The 20261-nt window shown below is 49.8% G+C and overlaps 1 protein-coding gene across 2 annotated transcripts in view; it reads left to right on the top strand.

Moving 5' to 3' along the window:
- Nucleotides 1-2092: 2092 nt before the first annotated feature.
- H6PD (hexose-6-phosphate dehydrogenase/glucose 1-dehydrogenase) overlaps nucleotides 2093-20261 on the top strand; it is a 35608-nt gene continuing 17439 nt past the window's right edge. The window contains exons 1-2 of one of the 2 annotated variants that reach the window (XM_033843716.2): nucleotides 2093-2428; nucleotides 18875-19511. In XM_033843716.2, the coding sequence (XP_033699607.1) occupies nucleotides 2424-2428; nucleotides 18875-19511 (642 nt within the window). In that variant the 5' untranslated portion in view covers nucleotides 2093-2423. Of the gene's footprint in view, nucleotides 2429-18398; nucleotides 19512-20261 lie in introns of both variants that reach the window. The other variant, XM_033843714.2, reaches the window with a different exon arrangement.

Below are 20261 nucleotides of genomic sequence, written 5' to 3'. Positions count from 1 at the left end.
TGGGATATGGAGTACCTTGTGATGTGGCATAACCTGTGATGTGGCATATCTTGTGATGTGGCCTTGTAGCTGCTGTTAGCAAAGAAATGAGAAAAGCTTTAGGTATGCAAAGGTGCTAAAGCTCATCATAAAGCCCCGTGGACAAGCTTTGAGATTTTTGGTTTTAGGGGGCAACGCTCTCACACCTGGATGAAACCAAATTGTTTTCATGATGGAAAGAAAGCAAAGTAATGGTCCAGATCAGACTAGAAGGTACAGAGTCAGGAGGAGACTGAGATAAGGACTAAGAGTGAGAGAGGGTAGAGAAATGAAAACATCTCAGCTATGTGTGGGCATGGAAGTACTGGCAGGGAGAACAGCTGTGACACCCTAGGCTCATTTCATGTCACTCCCCAGTCCCCACCCCACTGACACCTAAGTGGACACATGCATGTTCTTAATAAGCTGGTTACTGCTGACTTGGCTTTGGGATGTTTTGAGAGGTGCCCTCGAGGTAACGGACGTTGGCTGTACAAGGATCTGGGAAACGTCCCCACCGCTCATATCAGTCTCTGAGCACTGCCTTCTCCCATCTGTGCCTCCTTTGGCCCCAGTTTACATGCTATGCGAGTGCACAGTGCACCCAGGGTTACGAACATGGGAAGGGCTCTTGGCCAAGTCCTGGCATCGTCCAGCATGGTTTGGCTGGCCGCTGCCCTAGACCCTCCCACCCACTTCCAGCTATGGAGGCAGCCGGGCAGGGACCCGGCTCCTTGACTCTCCTCTCAGGTCCCACCCAGTATGGCCAAATCCTTGCTGAGGCCCAGCAGCTCCGTGCAGGCCCCCAGATGGCCCCTAGCTTTGATGACAGTGGAGCCCAGCCCCCCTTGGCTCCCCAGCCTTCCTGGAACCCTCTTGCTTAATATCCTGTGTGGTAATCACGCCGGTTGGCCCTACTTAGTCTGCTGGCCACTGCCAAGTTCCTTCTGCTAGTTCCTGACATTCCTACCTCTAATGGAACCTTCATGGAATCAAAAGCTGCTAAAAGTCTTCTTTCTCTGGTCAGAATGCCCTCTGTTGGGTGGTCAAGCGCTCTGCAGCACAGGTGACCAGGCATTCTCCTGTCTCTGGGATGGGAGGAAGGTGGGTCTGAAGAAGGGAAAGAGCTAAGATGCTCAGGAGTAGGGATGAGACCATCCAAGAGGTGGTCCTGGGTGGTCTGGCTGGTCAAGGTAGCTGCAGCCCTGCCTTATTTAACTCAAGGTCACCCAGGGTCTGCTAAGAAGCAGGAAGGAGCAGCAGCTTCTCTGATGGCTGCGGCCCCACAGGGGGCACTGACCACGCTGTAGGGCTGGGAGGAAAGTGGGCATGAAGGTGAGAGTGAGGGTCAGGTACTGTGTGATAATGGTTAAGGGTGGGGCAGAGGACCGGCATACCACCCACTGAGTGCTCAGAGAGGTAGCTCACCCTGTCATCTCTTTATAACCTCACCATCACCCCGCAGAGGCCTTTTGCCCATCCACGATCTTGCTACTAAAGCCACACAGGTGCCAGCTACCACTTCCTGGGCACTTATCACAGGTTAGTGTCTTCAAGGTCACACGAGTGTAGTCAGAGAGCTGAAGCTGTCTGGTGGAGACACGGCCCACAGCCTGCTCTCCCAACCGTAAACCACTACTTCCGGATATTAAAAATGGGATGCGCCAAGCCGCTCGTTCCATAGATGGAGAAAAGCGAGGTCAAGTGACCTGTTCTAGGTCCCACAGCTTGTGCCAGATCATGGGCAACCCGGCTCCTCGACACAACCACTTCCCTCGGCCCTCCTGTGGCCCAGAAGGCGGCCTCTACGATGCACAAGAGAACCCAAGGCGACAGAGAAGGGTCCGCTCACTTCGTTCTTAAGTCCAGCCCATCCACGGGAACCCAGGAATCATGTGGGAGGGCCCAGACCCCGACCCCTACCCGCGGCGACCGGAGCTAGGGGGCGTGGTCTCGCCTGCGCCTCTGCCGCCCGCCCCTGGTTCGGCCCCACTGCGCGCGCCCCTCGCCTGGTCCCACTGCGCGTGCGCGTCCCTGACCCGGAGGGGCCCCTTCTGCGCGCGCGCGCGCCGAGGCCGCAGGGGTCTGAGGCCGCAGGGGTCTAAGGCCGAGGTCCCGCGGCTGCAGCGCCCTCGCGGACAGTGACGAGTCTCGGGTTGGGCCGGGAAGGGTCGGTCGGGCCGGACCTGGCCTCGCGCCCTCCCCGTTCGCCGCCCCCGGCGTCGCTGGCGAAACCCGAGCGCGCGTCAGGCTCGGGGCCGCGTGACGCGCCCCTGTTAGGGTGGGCCCGGCGGGCGGAAGAGGATGCGTGGGGCCCCCGCTTGGCCTGAGCTCGGCCCGCAGCACCGGGCGCCCTGCGCAGCCCCCGACGTTTCCCGGAGAAGCGGCCGGCTCTGACGGGCGAGATGAAGTAAGCTGCATCCCCCGCTTTCTCTCCGGCTCCTTTGGCCGCAGGAATTATTTACAGCCCGAGGGTGACCGCGTGCTCGCGCCCAGCCGAACCCGCAGGCCCGGGACGCCGGCCCCTCGTGGCTGTGAAATCCTTGGGCGTTCAATTGGGAAGAGTCACCCCAGCCACCACCCACCGGCATTCCCTTCTCTGCCTTCCTTCCGCGAAATAAATTATTGTTCGCTTCTGCCTCCGTATATCCCCTGACGCGGCAGTTGTGTTTGGTGGCGGGTGGGCAGGAGGCAGCCAGGCGCGGTCGAGGCTGGTCCGGAGGGGCCGGCGGCATCCCCTTTCCTAGGCTTTCTGCAGTTCAGTTCAGTGAGAGGAGGAACTTGCGGCTTCCCCACTCCCCCACCCCGGAATCTGCTTAATCTTTGGCATTAGCGCTCAGGTTTCGATCAGCGTTTCAAACACATCCATCCAGTGAATGGTTTTGCAGAAGTAAACCTATCTGGGTCTCTGAAAATCAGCTCACTCAAACTTGAATGTGTAGCTGGAAGTGAGAACTTCTGGAAAAATCATAAGCCGAAATTGCTTGTCCCCCAACCCTCTGTCCCCTCCCCCCACCAGGCCCGTAGCTTGTGGAAGGTAGCCAATGAGGGAAACCTGGGTAGACCAGGTGTATTTTTTTTTCCATATATATATTTTTTATTTTTATAGATCTTTATTGGAGTATAATTGCTTCACAATACTGTGTTAGTTTCTGCAGTTTCTCCTGTACAACAAAGTGAATCAGCCATATGTATACATATATCCCCATATCCCCTCCCTCTTGAGCCTCCCTCCCACCCTCCCTATCCCACCCCTCTAGGTCCTTGCAGAGCACAGAGCTGATCTCCCTGTCTATGCTGCTGCTTCCCACTAGCCATCTATTTTACATTTGTGTCAATGCCACTCTCACTTCACCCCAGCTTCCCCCCCCCCACCCCGTGTCCTCAAGTCCACTCCCTATGTCTACATCTTTATTCCTACCCTAGGTTCATCAGTACCATTTTTTTCTTTTTTTAGATTCCATATATATGCGTTAACATACGGTATTTGTTTTTCCCTTTCTGACTTACTTCACTCTGTATGACAGACTCCAGGTCCATCCACCTCACTACAAATAACTCAATTTCGTTCCTTTTTATGGCTGGGTGATATTCCATTGTATATATGTGCCACATCTTCTTTATCCATTCATCTGTCAATGGACATTTAGGTTGCTTCCATGTCCTGGCTATTGTAAATAGAGCTGCAGTGAACATTGGGGTGCATGTGTCTTTTTTTTTTTTTTTTTTTTTTTGGGTACGCGGGCCTCTCACCGCTGCGGCCCCTCCCGCTGCGGAGCACAGGCTGCGGACGCGCAGGCCCAGTGGCCACGGCTCACGGGCCCAGCCGCTCCGCGGCACGCGGGATCCTCCCGGACCGGGGCACGAACCCGCACCCCCTGCATCGGCAGGCGGACTCTCAACCACTGCGCCACCAGGGAAGCCCGCATGTGTCTTTTTGAATTATGGTTTTCTCAGGGTATATGCCCAGTAGTGGGATTGCTGGGTCATATGGTAGTTCTATTTTTAGTTTTTTAAGGAACCGCCATACTGTTCTCCATAGTGGCTGTATCAATTTACATTCCCACCAACAGTACAAGAGGGTTCCCTTTTCTCCACACCCTTTCCAGCATTTATTGTTTCTAGATTTTTTGATAATGGCCATTCTGACCGTTTTGAGGTGATACCTCATTGTGGTTTTGATTTGCATTTCTCTAATAATTAGTGACGTTGAGCATCTTTTCATGTGCCTCTTGACCATCTGTATGTCTTCTTTGGTGAAGTGTCTATTTAGGTCTCCGCACATTTTTTAATTGGACTGTTTGTTTTTTTGATATTGAGCTCCATGAGCTGTTTGTTTATTTTGGAGATTAATCCTTTGTCCGTTGTTTCATTTGCAAATATTTTCTCCCATTCTGAGGGTTGTCTTTTCGTCTTGTTTATGGTTTCCTTTGCTGTGCAATACCTTTTAAGTTTAATTAGGTCCCATTTGTTTATTTTTGTTTTTATTTTCATTACTCTAGGAGGCGGGCCAAAAAAGATCTTGCTGTGGTTTATGTCAAAGAGTGTTTTTCCTATGTTTTCCTATAAGAGTTTTTTTTTTAAGTATATTTACTTATTTATTTATTTTTGGCCGCATTGGGTCTTCGTTGCTGTGCATGGGCTTTCTCTAGTCATGGCGAGCGGGGGCTACTATTCGTTGCAGTGCGTGGGCTTGTCATTATGATGGCTTCTCTTGTTGCGGAGCACAGGCTCTAGGTGCGATGTCTTCAGTAGTTGTGGCACGCGGGCTCAGTAGTTGTGGCTCATGGGCTCTAGCATGCAGGCTCAGTAGTTGTGGCACAAGGGCTTAGTTGCTCCTCAGCATGTGGGATCTTCCCGGACCAGGGCTCGAACTGTGTCTCCTGCATTGGCAGGCAGGTTCTTAACCACTGTGCCACCAGGGAAGTCGTCTTCTAAGAGTTTTGTAGTGTCTGGTCTTACATTTAGGTCTTTAATCCATTTGGAGTTTATTTTTGTGTATGGTGTTAGGTAGTGTTCTAATTTCATTCTTTTACATGTAGCTGTCCAGTTTTCCCAGCACCACTTATTGAAGAGGCTGTCTTTTCTCCGTTGTATGTTCTTGCCTCTTTTGTTGTAAATTAGGTGACCATATGTGCGTGGGTCTATCTCTGGGCTTTCTATCTTGTACCATTGATCTATATTTCTGTTTTCGTGCCAGTACCATACTGTCTTGATTACTGTAGCTTTGTAGTATAGTTTGAAGTCGGGGCACCTGATTCCTCCCTCTCTGTTTTTCTTCCTCAAGATTGCTTTGGCTATTTGCGGACTTTTGTGTTTCCATATGAATTGTAAACTTTTTTGTTCTAATTCTGTGAAGAATGCCATTGGTAGTTTGATAGGGATTGCATTGAATCTGTAGATTGCTTGGGTAGTATAGTCATTTTCACAATATTGATTCTTCCAATCCAAGAATATGGTATATTTCTCCATCTGTTTATGTCATCTTTGATTTCTTTCATCAGTGTTTTATAGTTTTCTAAGTGCACATCTTTCGCCTTCTTAGATAGGTTTATTCCTAGGTATTTTATTCTTTCTGTTGTGATGGCAAATGGGATTGTTTCCTTAATTTCTCTTTCTGATTTTTCGTTGTTAGTGTATAGGAATGTCAGAGATTTCTGTGCATTAATTTTGTATCCTGCAACCTTACCAAATTCATTGATTAGTTCTAGTAGTTTTCTGGTGGCATCTTTAGGATTTTCTATGTATAGTATCATGTCATCTGCAAACAGTGACAGTTTTACTTCTTTTCCAGTTTCTATTCCTTTTATTTCTTTTTCTTCTCTGATTGCCATGGCTAGGACTTCCAAAACTATGTTGAATAAGAGTGGCAAGAGTGAAATCCTTGTCTTGTTCCTGATCATGTGGAAATGCTTTCAGTTTTTCACCATTGAGTATGATGTTTGCTGTGGGTTTGTCATATATGGCCTTTATTGTGTGGAGGTAGGTTCCCTTTATGCCTATTTTCTGGAGAGTTTTTATCATAAATGGGTGTTGAATTTTACCAAAAGCTTTTTCTGCATATATTGAGATGATCATTGATTTGTTAATGTGCTGTATCACATTGATTGATTTGTGTATATTGAAGAATCCTTGCATCCCTGGGATAAATGCCACTTGATCATGGTGTATGATCCTTTTAATATGTTGTTGGATTCTGTTTGCTAGTATTTTGTTCAGGATTTTTACATGTATGTTCATCAGTAATATTGGTGTATAATTTTCTTTTTTTGTGATATCTTCTTTTGGTTTTTGGTATCAGGGAGATGGTGGCTTCATAGAATGAATTAGGGAGTGTTCCTCCCTCTGCAATTTTTTGGAAGAGTTTGAGAAGGATGGGTGTTAGCTCTTCTCTAAATGGTTGGTAGAATTCGCCTGTGAAGCCATCTGGTCCTGGACTTTTGTTTCTTGGAAGATTTTTAGTTACAGTTTCAATTTCATTACTACTGATAGGTCTGTTTATATTTTCTAATTCTTCCTGGTTCAGTATTGGAAAATTGTCCCTTTCCAAGAATTTGTCCATTTCTTCGTGGTTGTGCATTTTATTGGCATATACTTGTTTGTAGTAGTCCCTTATAATCCTTTGTATTTCTGCAGTGTCAGTTGTGATTTCTCCTTTTTCATTTCTAATTTTATTGATTTGCGTCCTCTTCCTCTTTTTCTTGATGAGGCTGGCTAAGGGTTTATCAATTTTTGTTTATCTTCTCAGAGAACCAGCTTTTAGTTTTATGATCTTTGCTATTGTTTTCTTCGTTTCTATTTCATTTGTTTCTGCTCTGATCTTTATGATTTCTTTCCTTCTACTAACTTTGGGTTTTCTTTGTTCTTCTTTCTCTAGTTGCTTTAGGTGTAGGGTTGGATTGTTTATTTGAGATTTTTCTTGTTTCTTGAGGTGAGATTGAATTGCTATAAACTTCTCTCTTAGAATTGTTTTTGCTGTGTCCCATAAGTTTTGGGTTTTCGTGTTTTTGTTGTCATTTGTTTCTATGTATTTTTTTATTTCTTCTTCAATTTCTTCAGTGATCTCTTGGTTATTTAGTAGTGCACTGTTTAGCCTCCATGTATTTATGTTTTTTTCAGTTTTTTTTTCTGTAATTGGTTTCCAATCTCATAGCGTTGTGGTGAAAAAAGATGCTTGATACGATTTCAATTTTCTTAAATTTTCCGAGGCTTGATTTGTGACCTAAGATGTGATCTATCCTGAAGAATGTTCCATGTGCACTTGAGAAGAAAGTGTATTTTGCCACTTTTGGATGGAATGTTCTATAAATATCAATTAAATCTGTCTGGTGTATTGTGTCATTTAAAGCTTGTGTTTCCTTATTTATTTTTTGTTTGGATGATCTGTCCATTTGTGTAAGTGGGGTGTTAAAGTCCCCTACTGTTACTGTGTTATTGTCGATTTCTCCTTTCATGGTTGTTAGCATTTGCCTTATGTATTGAGGTGCTCCTATGTTGGGTGCCTAAACATTTGTAATTGTTAATATCTTCTTTTTGGATTGATCCCTTGATCATTATGTAGTGTCCTTCCTTATCTATTGTAAGTGTTTTAAAGTCTATTTAATCTGATACAAGTATTGCTACTCCAGCTTTTTTCTGATTTCCATTTGCATGGAATATCTCCCCCCCCTCCCCCTTCACTTTCAGTCTGTATGTTTCCCTAGGTCTGAAGTTGGTCTCTTGTAGACAGCATATATATGGGTATTGTTTTTGTATCTATTCAGCCAGTCTGTATCTTTTGGTTGGGGCATTTAATCCATTTACATTCAAGGTTATTATTGATATGTATGTTCCTATTACCATTTTCTTAATTGTTTTTGGATTGTTTTTGTGGGTCTTTTTCTTCTCTTGTGCTTCCCGCCTAGAGAAGTTCCTTTAGCATTTGTTGCAAAGCTGGTTTGGTGGTGCTGAAGTCTCTTAGCTTTTGCTTGTCTGAAAAGCTTTTGATTCCTCCGTTGAATCTGAATGAGATCCTTGCTGGGTAGAGTAATCTTGGTTTTAGGTTTTTCTCTTTCATCACTTTAAGTATATCCTGCCACTCCCTTCTGGCCTGCAGAGTTTCCACTGAAAAATCAGCCGATAACCTTATGGGATTCCTTTGTATGTTATTTTGTGTTTTTCCCTTGCTGCTTTTAATATTTTTTCTTTGACGTTAATTTTCGTTAGTTTGATTAATGTGTCTTGGTGTGTTTCTCCTAGGGATTATCCTGTATGGGACTCTCTGTGCTTCCTGGACTTGGGTGACTATTTCCTTTCCCATGTTAGGGAACTTTTCCATTATAATCTCTTCAAATATTTTCTCAGACCCTTTCTTTTTCTCTTCTTCTTCTGGGACCCCTGTAATTCGAATGTTGGTGTGTTTAGTGTTGTCCCAGAGGTCTCTGAGATTGTCTTCAATTCTTTTCATTCTTTTTTCTTTATTCTGCTCCTCAGCAGTTATTTCTGCCATTTTGTCTTCCAGCTCACTTGTTCGTTCTTCTCCCGCTGTTATTCTGTTATGGATTCCTTCTAGGGTATTTTTCATTTCAGTTATTGTGTTGTTCATCTCTGTTTGTTTGTTCTTTAGTTCTTCTAGGTCTTTGTTAAACATTTCTTGTATTTTCTCAATCTGTGCCTCCATTCTGTTTCTGAGATTCTGGATCATCTTTACTATCATTACTCTGAATTCTTTTTCAGGTAGATTGCCTATTTCCTTTTCATTTATTTGATCTTGTAGGATTTTACCTTGCTCCTTCATCTGGGACATATTTTTTTGCCATCTCATTTCTTTTTTTTTATGAGTTGGATTGTGTTGTGTTCCTGTCGTACTGGTTGTTTGGCCTGAGGCTTCCAACACTGGAGCCTGTAGGCTGTTGTGTAGAGCTGGTCTTTGTGCTGAGATGAGGACCTCCGGGAGACCTCACTCTGATGAATATTCCCTGGGGTCTGAGGTTCTCTGTTTGTCCAGTGGTTCATATTTGGAGCTCCCATTTCAGGAGCTTTGGCCCAACACCCGGCTCGTGAACCAAGGTCCGGCACTCTGTGTCGGGTGGCAAAAAAAAAAAAAAAAGAGAGAACAATAACAAAGTAAAAAAAATTAGACTAGGAAATGAACAGACATGTTAGAAAGAATATAAAAATAAAAATATAGATGAAACAACAACCGGAAGGTAAAACAGAACCGCAGTAGTAAAAAAGAGGAGGAAAAAAAAAAAAGGTGGAAAAGACCTTGGCTGTGGAGGGCAGGGCCTAAGCAGGGGCGGGGTTTGGGTGGTGGGCGGGGCCTATGCTTAGGCCCACAAGGCTGGAAAAGGCCCCGGGAGGTGTGGGGGGTGGGGCTTAGGCTCAGTGGAACAGAAGGGACCCAGGCGTGCCTCCCGCCTCTAGTCTCAGGGGGCGGGGGAACCCCACCTGGGAGCCCAGAATGCTTCCCAGGGTCGAGTGGGTGGAGCCAACACCCTCTGCTCCTCTCCCTCTCCCGCTCCTCTGGTCATGGAGGGCCCCTTCCGCCTGCCTTTCCTGTTCTCCCCCACCCCCACCCCCGCCCCGGCCTCCCTCCTACGCCCCCAGGACAAACGGGGCCCTGAGGGGGCCTCTGAGGGCGGGCGTAGGACCCAGCCCAATAACTGGGCGGGCTTCCCTAGCCGACTGGGCAGAGGAAATGCTGGGCGTACTCCCCCCCCCCCCCGATCCGAGCCCCCAAGGGTCCCTCCAGGCGTGGGGACCCCTCCCCCCTCTCAGCCACCCCCCCCAGGGGTGCCCTCCAGCCTCCAATTCTCCTCCCCGCTCAGTCCCCCCACGTCCTACCGGTTCGTTTGGGGGTTCCTCCTGTCTCCTTGGGCGTCGAGGTCCCCCACCAGCATCCAGCAGGCTGGGTGTATTTTAAGTTATGTTGTGCATTTTCTACAGTGATCAGCTTATGAGGCTAATCTTCTGGCGAGTTTTAGGGGCCCCTGAGATAAAAAGGCTCAGTGCTTGGCACGCACAGAGCTCATTTTTAGTATTTCGTGTACATGTTTCTTTGAGGTACATAACTGCTCAGCAAATAACCACTGCAGGCAAACATTCAAAGTTATTTTTATCCAAAGACTAGAATTTACTAAGTGACTCTTATTGTCAGATGGTTTTAGGCTGTTTAAAAGGGAAACAGTCAAATCTGTGGGCACAGGGAAACCAGGAGGCACCTTTGGTCATCTGTGGCCCACCCACTTCTCACTTTATTGATGGAACGAGGCAGAATGTCACTGCTTCTTGCCAGATTCCACCATGGACTCTGCCAGGCCCTAACCCCCGGACAGAGCAGGATGTCTGGTTTTGCTTTTTGTTGCCCTGAGCTGGGAGCTGGGTGGCCCTCTGTCTAGGAGACCTCTTACCACCATTACCTTTCAAAGTATTTTCACCGTCATGATATGGGGGGTTTTCCCCCAGACATTAAAATGAGGTGGACGATCCCCATTTTCCACCTGGAGAAAAGGCCCTGAGTAGTTAAGTGAAAGGCCCAGGGCTGCAGAGTTAGAGGTTTACTCTACTCCTGTATTCTTTGGGCCAGATTATAAACCCCTCATGGGCTGGGGTGGGGACTTTTTTTTAACCATCTCAGCATTATATCCCTTTGATTTTTCATCGGTATGACTGGAAGGGCACAAAGTTGTCGATGTGCTGTTCCTTGGCACTTTTTTCTGTTGTGGGAAGTTAACTGGTTCTGCAGCAGTTCCAGGAGACGAGCGGGAGAAGTCGCCTTACTCATGATGTTCTTGGTTTAATAGTGACAGAGGCTAACATTTCTCGGGTGCTTACGGCGTGCCGAGCACCGTGCCAAGTGCTTTATATGGACCGTCTCCTTTCGTGCTTCTCATCGACTTGTTTTCCCACTCTGTGGTCAAGGTTGGGAGAGGTTTAATAACTTGTGTAAGCTCACACAGCTACTAAGTAGCTAAGGAGTGCAGAAACGAGCCCTTCCCTGACAAAGGGCCTTCCAGGTTTAAAGAAAGCAGCTCAGGCTTAAATACACTGTTTTCGTGACGTTAGAACGAAGGTGAGCGAATCACTGTTGGAGTGGACATGGGAGGCCACGGCCATTCACAGCAGGGAAGCAGAGCTGCCGACCAGCTTGGGTCGCTTATGTGAGTGTTTAGACCACTGTCATTCCAGTCTTGGAGGGGAGCAGAATCAGTGTCCATACTAAAACAGTGGGTTTTTTTTTTGTGATTTACGTACTTATTTTTGGCTGCATTGGGTCTTCACTGCTGTGCGCGGGCTTTCTCTAGTTGCGGCGAGCGGGGGCTGCTCTTCATTGCGGTGCGCAGGCTTCTCACTGCGGTGGCTTCTGTTGTTGCAGAGCATGGGCTCTAGGCGCACGGGCTTCAGTAGTTGTGGCGTGTGGGATTCAGTAGTTGTGGCTCAAGGGCTCTAGAGTGCAGGCTCTGTAGTTGTGGCGCACGGGCCTAGTTGCTCCGTGGCATGTGGGCTCTTCCCGGAGCATGCAGGGCTCGAACCCGTGTCCCCTGCATTGGCAGGCGGATTTTCAACCACTGCCCCACCAGGAACGCCCCTAAAACAGTGTTTTAAATTTGCTATTTGGGGTTGTAGTCACACGTTTTACAGGTAGGTGGGAAGTAAGTGCTGGAACCAGGCTGCCTGTATTCAAATCCTCTCACCTCTGAGCTGCCTGACCTTCAGTAAGTTATTTTATCTTTCTGCACCTTAGTTTTCTCTCTACTCATTCTAAAAATGGGGACAATAATAGTACCTGTCTCATAAGCTGTGGCAAGAATTAAATGGCATGGTGCCTGTGAAGCTCTTAGCCCAGTATTTGGCATTTAGTTAAATGCTCTATATTCTCTTTTATTGTTCATAGTATCATTTCAGGTAGTGAGCTGCTGCCATTGTGTGCTGTGTCACAGTGCGTGAAGTCACCATTAGAGATTTATTCCTTCATGCCATCATTCACACGCAGGTGCTCATACACAGGTGATGGTGGTCTTGGGCAATGGGAATTCTTTTGTTCATTCAGCACATATTTACAGTGTACCTTCTGTGTGCCAGGCCCTGTTTTGCCAGGCCCTGGAGGTGGGCAGTGAACAAAACACAAAAACCCTTGTCCTCATTGGCACTTACGTTTTTGAGTGGGGGGGGGGGTGACAGACAATAAACAAAATAAATATACTTATCACATACAGATATGTACTGCGGGGAGAAATAAAGCAGGGGATGAGATGAGGGTTGGAGGTTTACGATTTTACTCAGAGTCGGCTGAGAAAGCCTCCCTGAGAAGGTGACATTTCAGCAAAGAATTGCAGTTAGTGAGGGCGTGGGCCACGTGGACACCTGCAGGGAAAAGTAGGTCAGGCAGCGGGAACAGCAAGTACAAAGGCCCTGAGGCAGGAGGATGGGTGGCTGGAGCCCAGAGAGGGGCAGATCAAAGAGGTAATAGATGGGGGGCCAGAATGTGTAGACCCCGCAGGCCACCGAACAGAAGAATGACACGATCTGACTGATGCTATAAACAGATCACTCTGCTGGGTTCGGGCGAAGATAGAAACGGGAGGCCAGTGAGCTGGTTCCTACAGTGGTCCAGACAGAGGTGATGGAGGCTGGGACCAGAGTGCAGAGGTGGAAGCAGGTGAGAATGGTGGGAAGTAGTTGTATGCTAGATAAGTGTTGGTCGCAGAAACTATAGGACTTGCTGACAGATCGGATGACCCCAAGGTTTCTGGCCTGACACCTGGAAGGTTTGAGGTGCCATTTGCCAGGGATGGGGAAGATCTGCATTTGGAGCATTTGGGGGATAAGGCAGTTCAGCTTTGAACGTGGTTAAGTCTTGCGGGCACCCAGCTGTTGGTGTCAGAGTAGTAGTTGATTGTACGAAAAGGGAGTTTAGGGGGAGAAAGTCCAGACTGGAAATAACCACTTGGTGTATGGGCATTTGTGTGCTGGTGAATGTTTAACAACCTCTGAAAGGGTGGCGGTTGGTGGTGGGGAGGCAGGTTGATGGCATTTGCCGACAGACACCTGCTGTGTAAATGTTCCCACGCTGGCCAGCCTCCAGCACACGTTACAGAGTATCTGTCTTCACCTTACGGACACAATAGGTTAAATAATGTCAAGAGCATAGATAATAGTAAAATGAAGTAAATCAATTAGGGAGTGTTGAGTTTTGAGTATTTAATACCTTTGTTTGTTTTGTTTTAAGAGTTTTATTTATTTATTTTTTTCTTTGGCTGTGCCACACTGGCTTGTGGGATCTTAGTTCCCTGACCAGGGATTGAACCCGGGCCCTTGGCAGTGAAAGCTTGGAGTCCTAACCACTGGACCACCAGAGAATTCCCCTAATCCCTTTGTTTTTAGTATAACTTCTTTGGTTATAAATTTGTGTAATTCGGTTTTCAATAATGGCTGTGTTTAACAACTGACTTGACAAATGCCTGAAGATTTAGCCGTGGCATCTTGTGTGCAGGTATGCAGTGGCTCCAGCACGCCATTTGGGCCACAGGGACCCAGGATTGATACCTAACGAGGTGATGGGAATAAGGATTCTCTGAGATTAGGGAGGAAAAAGCCTCAGAGCTGATCTTATGGATTCTGTCCCCTGTCCAGCCTCGAGGGGGACGCATGCAGGTCACAGTTCATCGTGAAGGGTCCGGCTGGCATCTGCTTGGGGATGTACGGAGGACCCAGAACGCAAAGGAGAGAGTGCAGGAAACACATTGGAGTTGGCGAGTGTAGAAGGGACGGGGCACTTCCCCTTGTACTTTAGCTAAAAGTCACCTTCACTTTGAACTCTTGTTTTACTCCCATGCATTCTTCTAAACATTCCGAGCTCCTGAGCTGTGATTTGAAGGAAATCCCCCTTCCTCCTGCTGGGCAAACAGAAGGTAGAGGTCAAAGGTGTCCACGTGGCATTGGGAAAGGGATCAAAGCGGCAGCAGACACTGGCGTTCACCTCCCAGCTCCTTTCTCCTGCCGCTTGTCTGCTGGGACCAGAGGATCAGAGGTGCTTCGTCCTGTGGCTTCCCAGAAACGGCTCTGCCGCTGGAGCACCCGCTCAGGCCGGGGCTGTGCCGGGACTGGTCCTGGGTGCACCCCACATCTGCCTCTTTCACTTTGGGCAGAACAGACGGGAACCCCGCTTCTGGTCCATACCCTCGGGCTGGCCACGTCAGTGCTCACAGCTTTGGGGATGTTAGCAGAGCCGCACTTTACAAGGTGAGTCTCCCAGGTTGCCCGGTAGGAACCCCTCACCCTGGAGCTGGGGGCAGCGAGAGGTGCCCTGGACTCTGGACGTGGGCCCGGTCAGTCCCGACTCTGGGATGAGCTTTGTCACCCCCAGAGGATGCCTCCGCGGCACCGCACTTGGTAGCGTAGTGTGTTTCTGGCAAGTATCTTGAATAATAATTGTTGTAAATGAAATCGCATCCTCCACACACTGAAGTTATAGCTTCGAAGAGTTTGGCCTTAACTTCTGGGTGACACTCAGTTATCAGCTCCATACCTCCTATTTCAGTCCTTTATTTCCCGGCCTAAGGCTGTAGGCGCTAAAGTGCCCTTACAGAAAGGCTGTGGCCGTCTCCCTGATAATAGAGATGTTATCTCCTTTCCTTGGAAAACAGAGTTTAGGAGCAGGAAAGTGCTGTAGAGGTCCTTTAGCTCCATCTCTTCACAGATGGGGAAACTGAGGCCCACCAGGGTACATGCATGTTCAAGGTTACGTGGTGTTTAGATTCTTCTGGGGAAGGATCATCATGTGTTCCAATCCACAGTCTAATACACTGTCCTCCTGTCCTGGAGCGGCTCAAACTCTGCACTAATAGTTTTCTTATTTATTAATTAAAAATAGAAGCGATGCATAGCAGGATCAGCCGTTGGAATGCCGCTTCCGTGTCTTTTCTAAGTTCACGTATGTAATCTTAGTAGGGGTTGTATTTCACAGCCCGTTCCTCTCAGAGCAGGCAAGGAGGCAGGAGGAAGTGCTTCAGAAAATCCTGCAAAAGCAGAGCCTTGCAGCCCAAGAGCAGTTTAGGCCACAGGTGGGTGTAGAGCCGTCTGGTTCCCTGTTACCTCCCCTCTGCTCCAGAGTGGGGACCCTGACCTCGACTTTGACGTAATTGGGCTTCTCTGAGCCTGTGTATTCTGTGTCGGGGCAGCAGGGAGGACACCTGCGCACCCGTCTTCCTCCTCTCCGGGTGTAAGGACCAGCAGATGCTGGGGTGTGTCCTGTGCTGCCTGCAGGGCGGGGCTCTGTAGACCCTGAGAGGAGGAAGTGGCAAGGCTTTCACCGTCTCAGCTCGTCTGTGCAAGCCTCCATTGGTTTGGGGGTGTTAGCCCACTTGTCAGGTGAGGACTGCCTGGGTGACTTAATTGGGTTACACAGCTCAGAGGTGGCCTTGAGCCCATCCTCTTACCCAAAGGCCCCCTTCCTCCACTCGACTAAGGGAGCTGTTTAACATAGTGACTGGGGCCTCAGGCTCTGGGACTCAACAGCTGACTTCACCTACTGTTTCCTCATCCGTAAAATGGGCATCCTTGCAGAACTCCTTCCCAACAGTGTTTTTTTTATTTTTTTATTATTTTTTTTTGCGGTACGCGGGCCTCTCACTGCTGTGGCCTCTCCCGTTGCGGAGCACAGGCTCCGGACGTGCAGGCTCGGCGGCCATGGCTCACGGGCCCAGCTGCTCTGCGGCATGTGGGCTCTTCCGGGACCGGGGGCACGAACCCGTGTCCCCTGCATCGGCAGGCGGACTCTCAACCACTGCGCCACCAGGGAAGCCCCCCAACAGTGTTTTGAGGGAAGGTTGAGATAGTGCATTTACGTCGTCTGGCACACGCTGACTGCTCGGTAAATGTCAGGTGTTAGGCTCGAGGTCGTTAGCAACCAGGTTTTGCAGGGGGATGGGCAAGTCTCAGCCGTTGGAGGCTGCTTTGAAATACCCGTGCTTGCACCTGCCCTGGGCCTGCTGGATCAGAGGTTCATTGCCTTGGTGAAGGGAGTAGGAGGCAGGTTGAAAACCTTCCAGGTCGTCTGATGCTCCGCTGACAACAGCCCTGGCTCTGGGCTTCACCGCTCAGTGTCCCAGAGTCCTTCTCCTCGCAGTGGGCTCTGTGGACCAGCTTTCAGCACCTTGGGCCCCATCCCCGGATCCTTTGCATCAGAATCTGCATTTTAAAAAGCTCCGCAAGAGATTCATAAGCACATAGAAGTTTGAGAAACACTGTTAAGGTTAAAAAACATGGTGATAAGAAAACCAAACACACAGAGCCACACCCCCTGACTTGTTTAGGAAAGGGTGGTTCCCTGGTTGTTGTTTAGCAACCACAGAGTAAGCAACCATGTTGCAGTAACTGATATTTCTGATCTGTGTTTGTTTAAAGGAGGCCAGGGGGACGTAAGCAGGAGATAAGGGCGGCTAACCTGGGAACTGGGAGCCGGGACAGGGCTGGGCAGGGAAGACTGCAGCCGACTTCAGAGTCAGAACAGGGTTAAATAGAGGCCCGGGGGTCGGCTCAGGCCGAGTGGCCAAGCGTCACGGCTTTCTGCAGTTTTCTGGGCTGGGGTAGACGTGCTGGCCCTCGGGGCTCCCTCGCCTGCCCATCCAGGCGCATCCAGACCTCTGGCTACCAGTATCCGGGCAGGAGCTCTGAGACGCGGCTGCCAGCTGGCCGCTCCTCCTTCTCCAGGCTGTTCTCTGGGCTTCAGATTTCTCGCTGCCTCTTTCCTGCACTGACCTTGCAGCTTTCCCTTCCCTCCAGACAGGGGCGGCTGCCAGGTGAGAAAGAAATGCTTGCAAGGCCAAGGACAGGACAGCAGGAGGAGAAAGCGGAATGGTTCTCCGGGCCGTCTGTGGATTTGGGCGTGAGCGCACATAAAGGGACAGCGGAAGAGGAAGCTGAGGGCTGCTCATGTGGTCCCTTGGTCCTTCAGTTAAAGTTCCAATGATGGGAATGTCTGGTGTCCTATAGAACTGGTGCAGACACTGTTGCTGGAACCTCATCTTGGTTTGGCCACTAACCAGGGCCATCTTGGAGATGGATCTCAAGAGAGATGGGGAAGGGGCAAAGGGCAAAGTGAGAGGAGGGGGTCGATGTCAGAGTCAGGGGCAGGTCTGGCCCCTTGATATAGGGGATGGTAAAGGGATGTGGGAAGGTCTGCAGGGCCTTTGCAGAAGCCCTCCTGTTTCTTTAAACCTCAGTGTCCCTATCTGTATAACTAGACTGTAGCCTCATTGTTGAGGATTTTGTTAATCCTTTATCGGTAGAATACTTGCTATATAATAAGTGCCGTATAATAATTATTACTGTTCCTTCGTCAGTCTTCCCACACCCCAGACTGGGCCCCGGTCCCCCCACCTATGTCTGAGAACCCGTGTTGCTTTCCTCCCGCTTCCTCTGCCTTTCCTTCAAAGCATTGGCCTTGGCAGGAAACTGGAGAATGGGAGAGCCATGGAGTAGGAGTCGAGCGTATCAAGCCCTACAGCCTTGGTCAGAGCAGAAGGCCAGAGAAATTAAACCCTCTGGTGCATTTGTGACAGGTCCAAGGCCTCTCGCCTTTCCTGCATGTCAGCTGCTTCAAATTTGAGGCTGAAACCTAGCCAAGAAGTTAGGCTAACCTTGGCGAGGCTGCGGTGTGTAATTGCTACCCGTCAGCCCTGGAGCCAGGGAGCCTGGTGCCTGCCCGGCTCCCCGCTTTCCCACCACGGGACCTTCACCTTCCTGAGCCTCAGCTTGTCTATCTGCAAAATGAGGGGGGGTGCTATGATAGTACCCCCTCCACTGGTTCTTTTCAGGGCTCTTGTCCGGATTCAGTGAGAGCCAATGCACAGAAGCGCTTAGCTCCGTGCTGGGCACCTGCTAGCATTCAGCGTTTGCTGCCATTAGCAATATTCCATAATGATAGCTGCACTTATGTAGTGCATTATAGGAGATAGGCATTTTCCTAAACATGTTTTCAATGTTAACTCATTTTATCCTTTTAACAGCCCTATGATGTAGGTACCACTAATACCCCCATTTCCGATGAGGAAACTGAGGTACAGAGAGGTTAAATAATTTTTTTTGAAAATGTTTGTTTATTTATTTTATTTTGGCTGCACTGGGTTTTAGTTGCGGCACACGGGATCTTTTAGTTGTGGCATGCCTGCGGCATCTAGTTCCCTGATCTAGTTCCCTGGGGATCAAACCCAGGCCCCCTGCATTGGGAGCATGGAGTCTTACCCACTGGACCTCCAGGGAAGTCCCAGAGAGGTTAAATCATTGTTCAGAGTAAGGGTTGAGCTGGGATTCAAACTCAGCCAGTTGGTTCCAGAGTCTGTGTTTTTGATCACTGTGCTGTAGCAGTGATTAGTGATCATTTTGTGCTTGGAGCCCAGTTGACAAGGGAAGAGCAGAGGAAGAAGTGAGGGGGCAGTGATGTCTCCTTCCAAAGTTCCAGCCATCATGCAAGACCAAGGCCTGCTGCTCCGACGGTCCCGGCCACCCGTGCTTTGCGGACGAGACTGGCCTCGGTCATGGAGTGGGCAGCTCCAAGCGCACGGCTGCACTGGGACCTCCCTGGAGGCTGGTGCCACCTTGCCCTGCTCCTGCAGCAGAATGGCCCACCTCTAGCAAGTGGCGTCGTCCTTGCGTACGGGGCAGGCTCCTGACCCACTGAGGCAGAAAAGCCAAGCTGCTCAGGAGGGAGAGGGAAGCTGCGGGACTGTAACATTTTCCTGAGAACAAGGTGGCTGTTTCTTGCCAGGCAGGAAGCGTTTGATAACCTAGAAGTGTGTTTCCCTCCTGCATCGCAGCCGCCTGAGCCGTGTCTGATCCTTCCTTGTTCCTTGTCTGTCTTCCCCATGTGCCCCAGGCACGCAGGCGCTTGGAATATGCTCACGGCGGCTGTGTGCATGGCCCTGCTGGGCTGCCTGCAGGCCCAGGAGCTCCAGGGACACGTCTCCGTAATCCTGCTGGGAGCCACCGGGGACCTGGCCAGAAAATACCTATGGCAGGGGCTGTTCCAGCTGTACCTGGAGGAGGCGGGGAAGGGCCACAGTTTTCGCTTCCACGGGACTGCTCTGACGAGCACCAAGCAGGGCCAGGAGGTCATAGCCAAGGTCCTGGAGTCCCTCTCCTGCCCCAGGGACACAGCTCCCGGTCGCTGTGCTGAACTCAAGGCTCAGTTCCAGCAGCTGAGCGAGTACCGCCGCCTGAAGACACCTGAGGACTATCTGGCCCTGAGCAAGGACATTGAGGCCCGGGTCCAGCACGAAGGCCTCCAGGAGGTCGGCAGGATTTTCTACTTCTCGGTGCCCCCCTTCGCCTATGCAGAGATTGCCCGCAGCATCAGCAGCAGCTGCCGCCCAGGCCCAGGTGCCTGGCTGCGTGTTGTCCTTGAGAAACCCTTCGGCCATGACCACCGCTCAGCCCAGCAGCTGGCCGCAGAACTTGGGAGCTTTTTCCAAGAGGAGGAGATGTACCGGGTGGACCATTACCTGGGCAAGCAGGTGAGCCTGCAGCTAGGAGCCTGCTGGGGTGGAGGGAGCTGGTGCAGGTACACCCTGTCCACAGGGCCACACCGATGGCGGAATTGGTCCTGAAGGCGTCGTGAAATCTGGGCTCCCATGGTCATCTTGTCTGTGGGCAGGAGGTAAGAGGCCGGAGGAAAGGCGGTGAGTGGCAAGGGCAGGACTGCTTGGCCCATGTCCACTTGTCCAGCCACCTGTTCTTTAGTGTATCCTGTCCTCTTTGTTTCCCAGCCAGGGTTCGGGCTCTGACGTCTCCGCGTTGCCCTGCGTTCTCTGCAGAGGGGGCCCTGAGACTCTGGGGTGTGGACCTGGCTTCCAGCTGGGCGTGCTGCGGGAATTAGAAGTAACCACCTTACTCCACACCCATTGGCTCTTTCTCAGTACCTTTTTCTTCCTGAGTTCTGTTTTGAACCAGAAGGCTGGTAATGAGATCTTAAAATGTAATAGGGACCCTAAGTCCATGCTTCTCATCCAGGGCCTGTGGTGGAGCGAGGGGCTGGCCTCCTGGGTGATGCTAGTCAGCTGGCCAGTTCTCTCTGAACATACCTTCAGGGCCCCTTCGGGACGCCTCTTCCCGGAAGCCGCAGCAGAGAATACACGAGCACCTGTGTTCTCTGGTGCCGACCAGGACGTGGGCCCAGGGCCACGGGGGCGGGGGGGGGGGGGCGTGCATCACGTAGTCATCTGGGGCAGAGGCATCGCCTCCGTCCAGCCCTATTTGGAGTTGCA

Source organism: Tursiops truncatus, chromosome 1 (assembly GCF_011762595.2).
Source record: "Tursiops truncatus isolate mTurTru1 chromosome 1, mTurTru1.mat.Y, whole genome shotgun sequence".
In the NCBI taxonomy this organism is placed as follows: domain Eukaryota; kingdom Metazoa; phylum Chordata; class Mammalia; order Artiodactyla; family Delphinidae; genus Tursiops; species Tursiops truncatus.
This window is presented reverse-complemented; position numbering and strand designations above follow the sequence as displayed.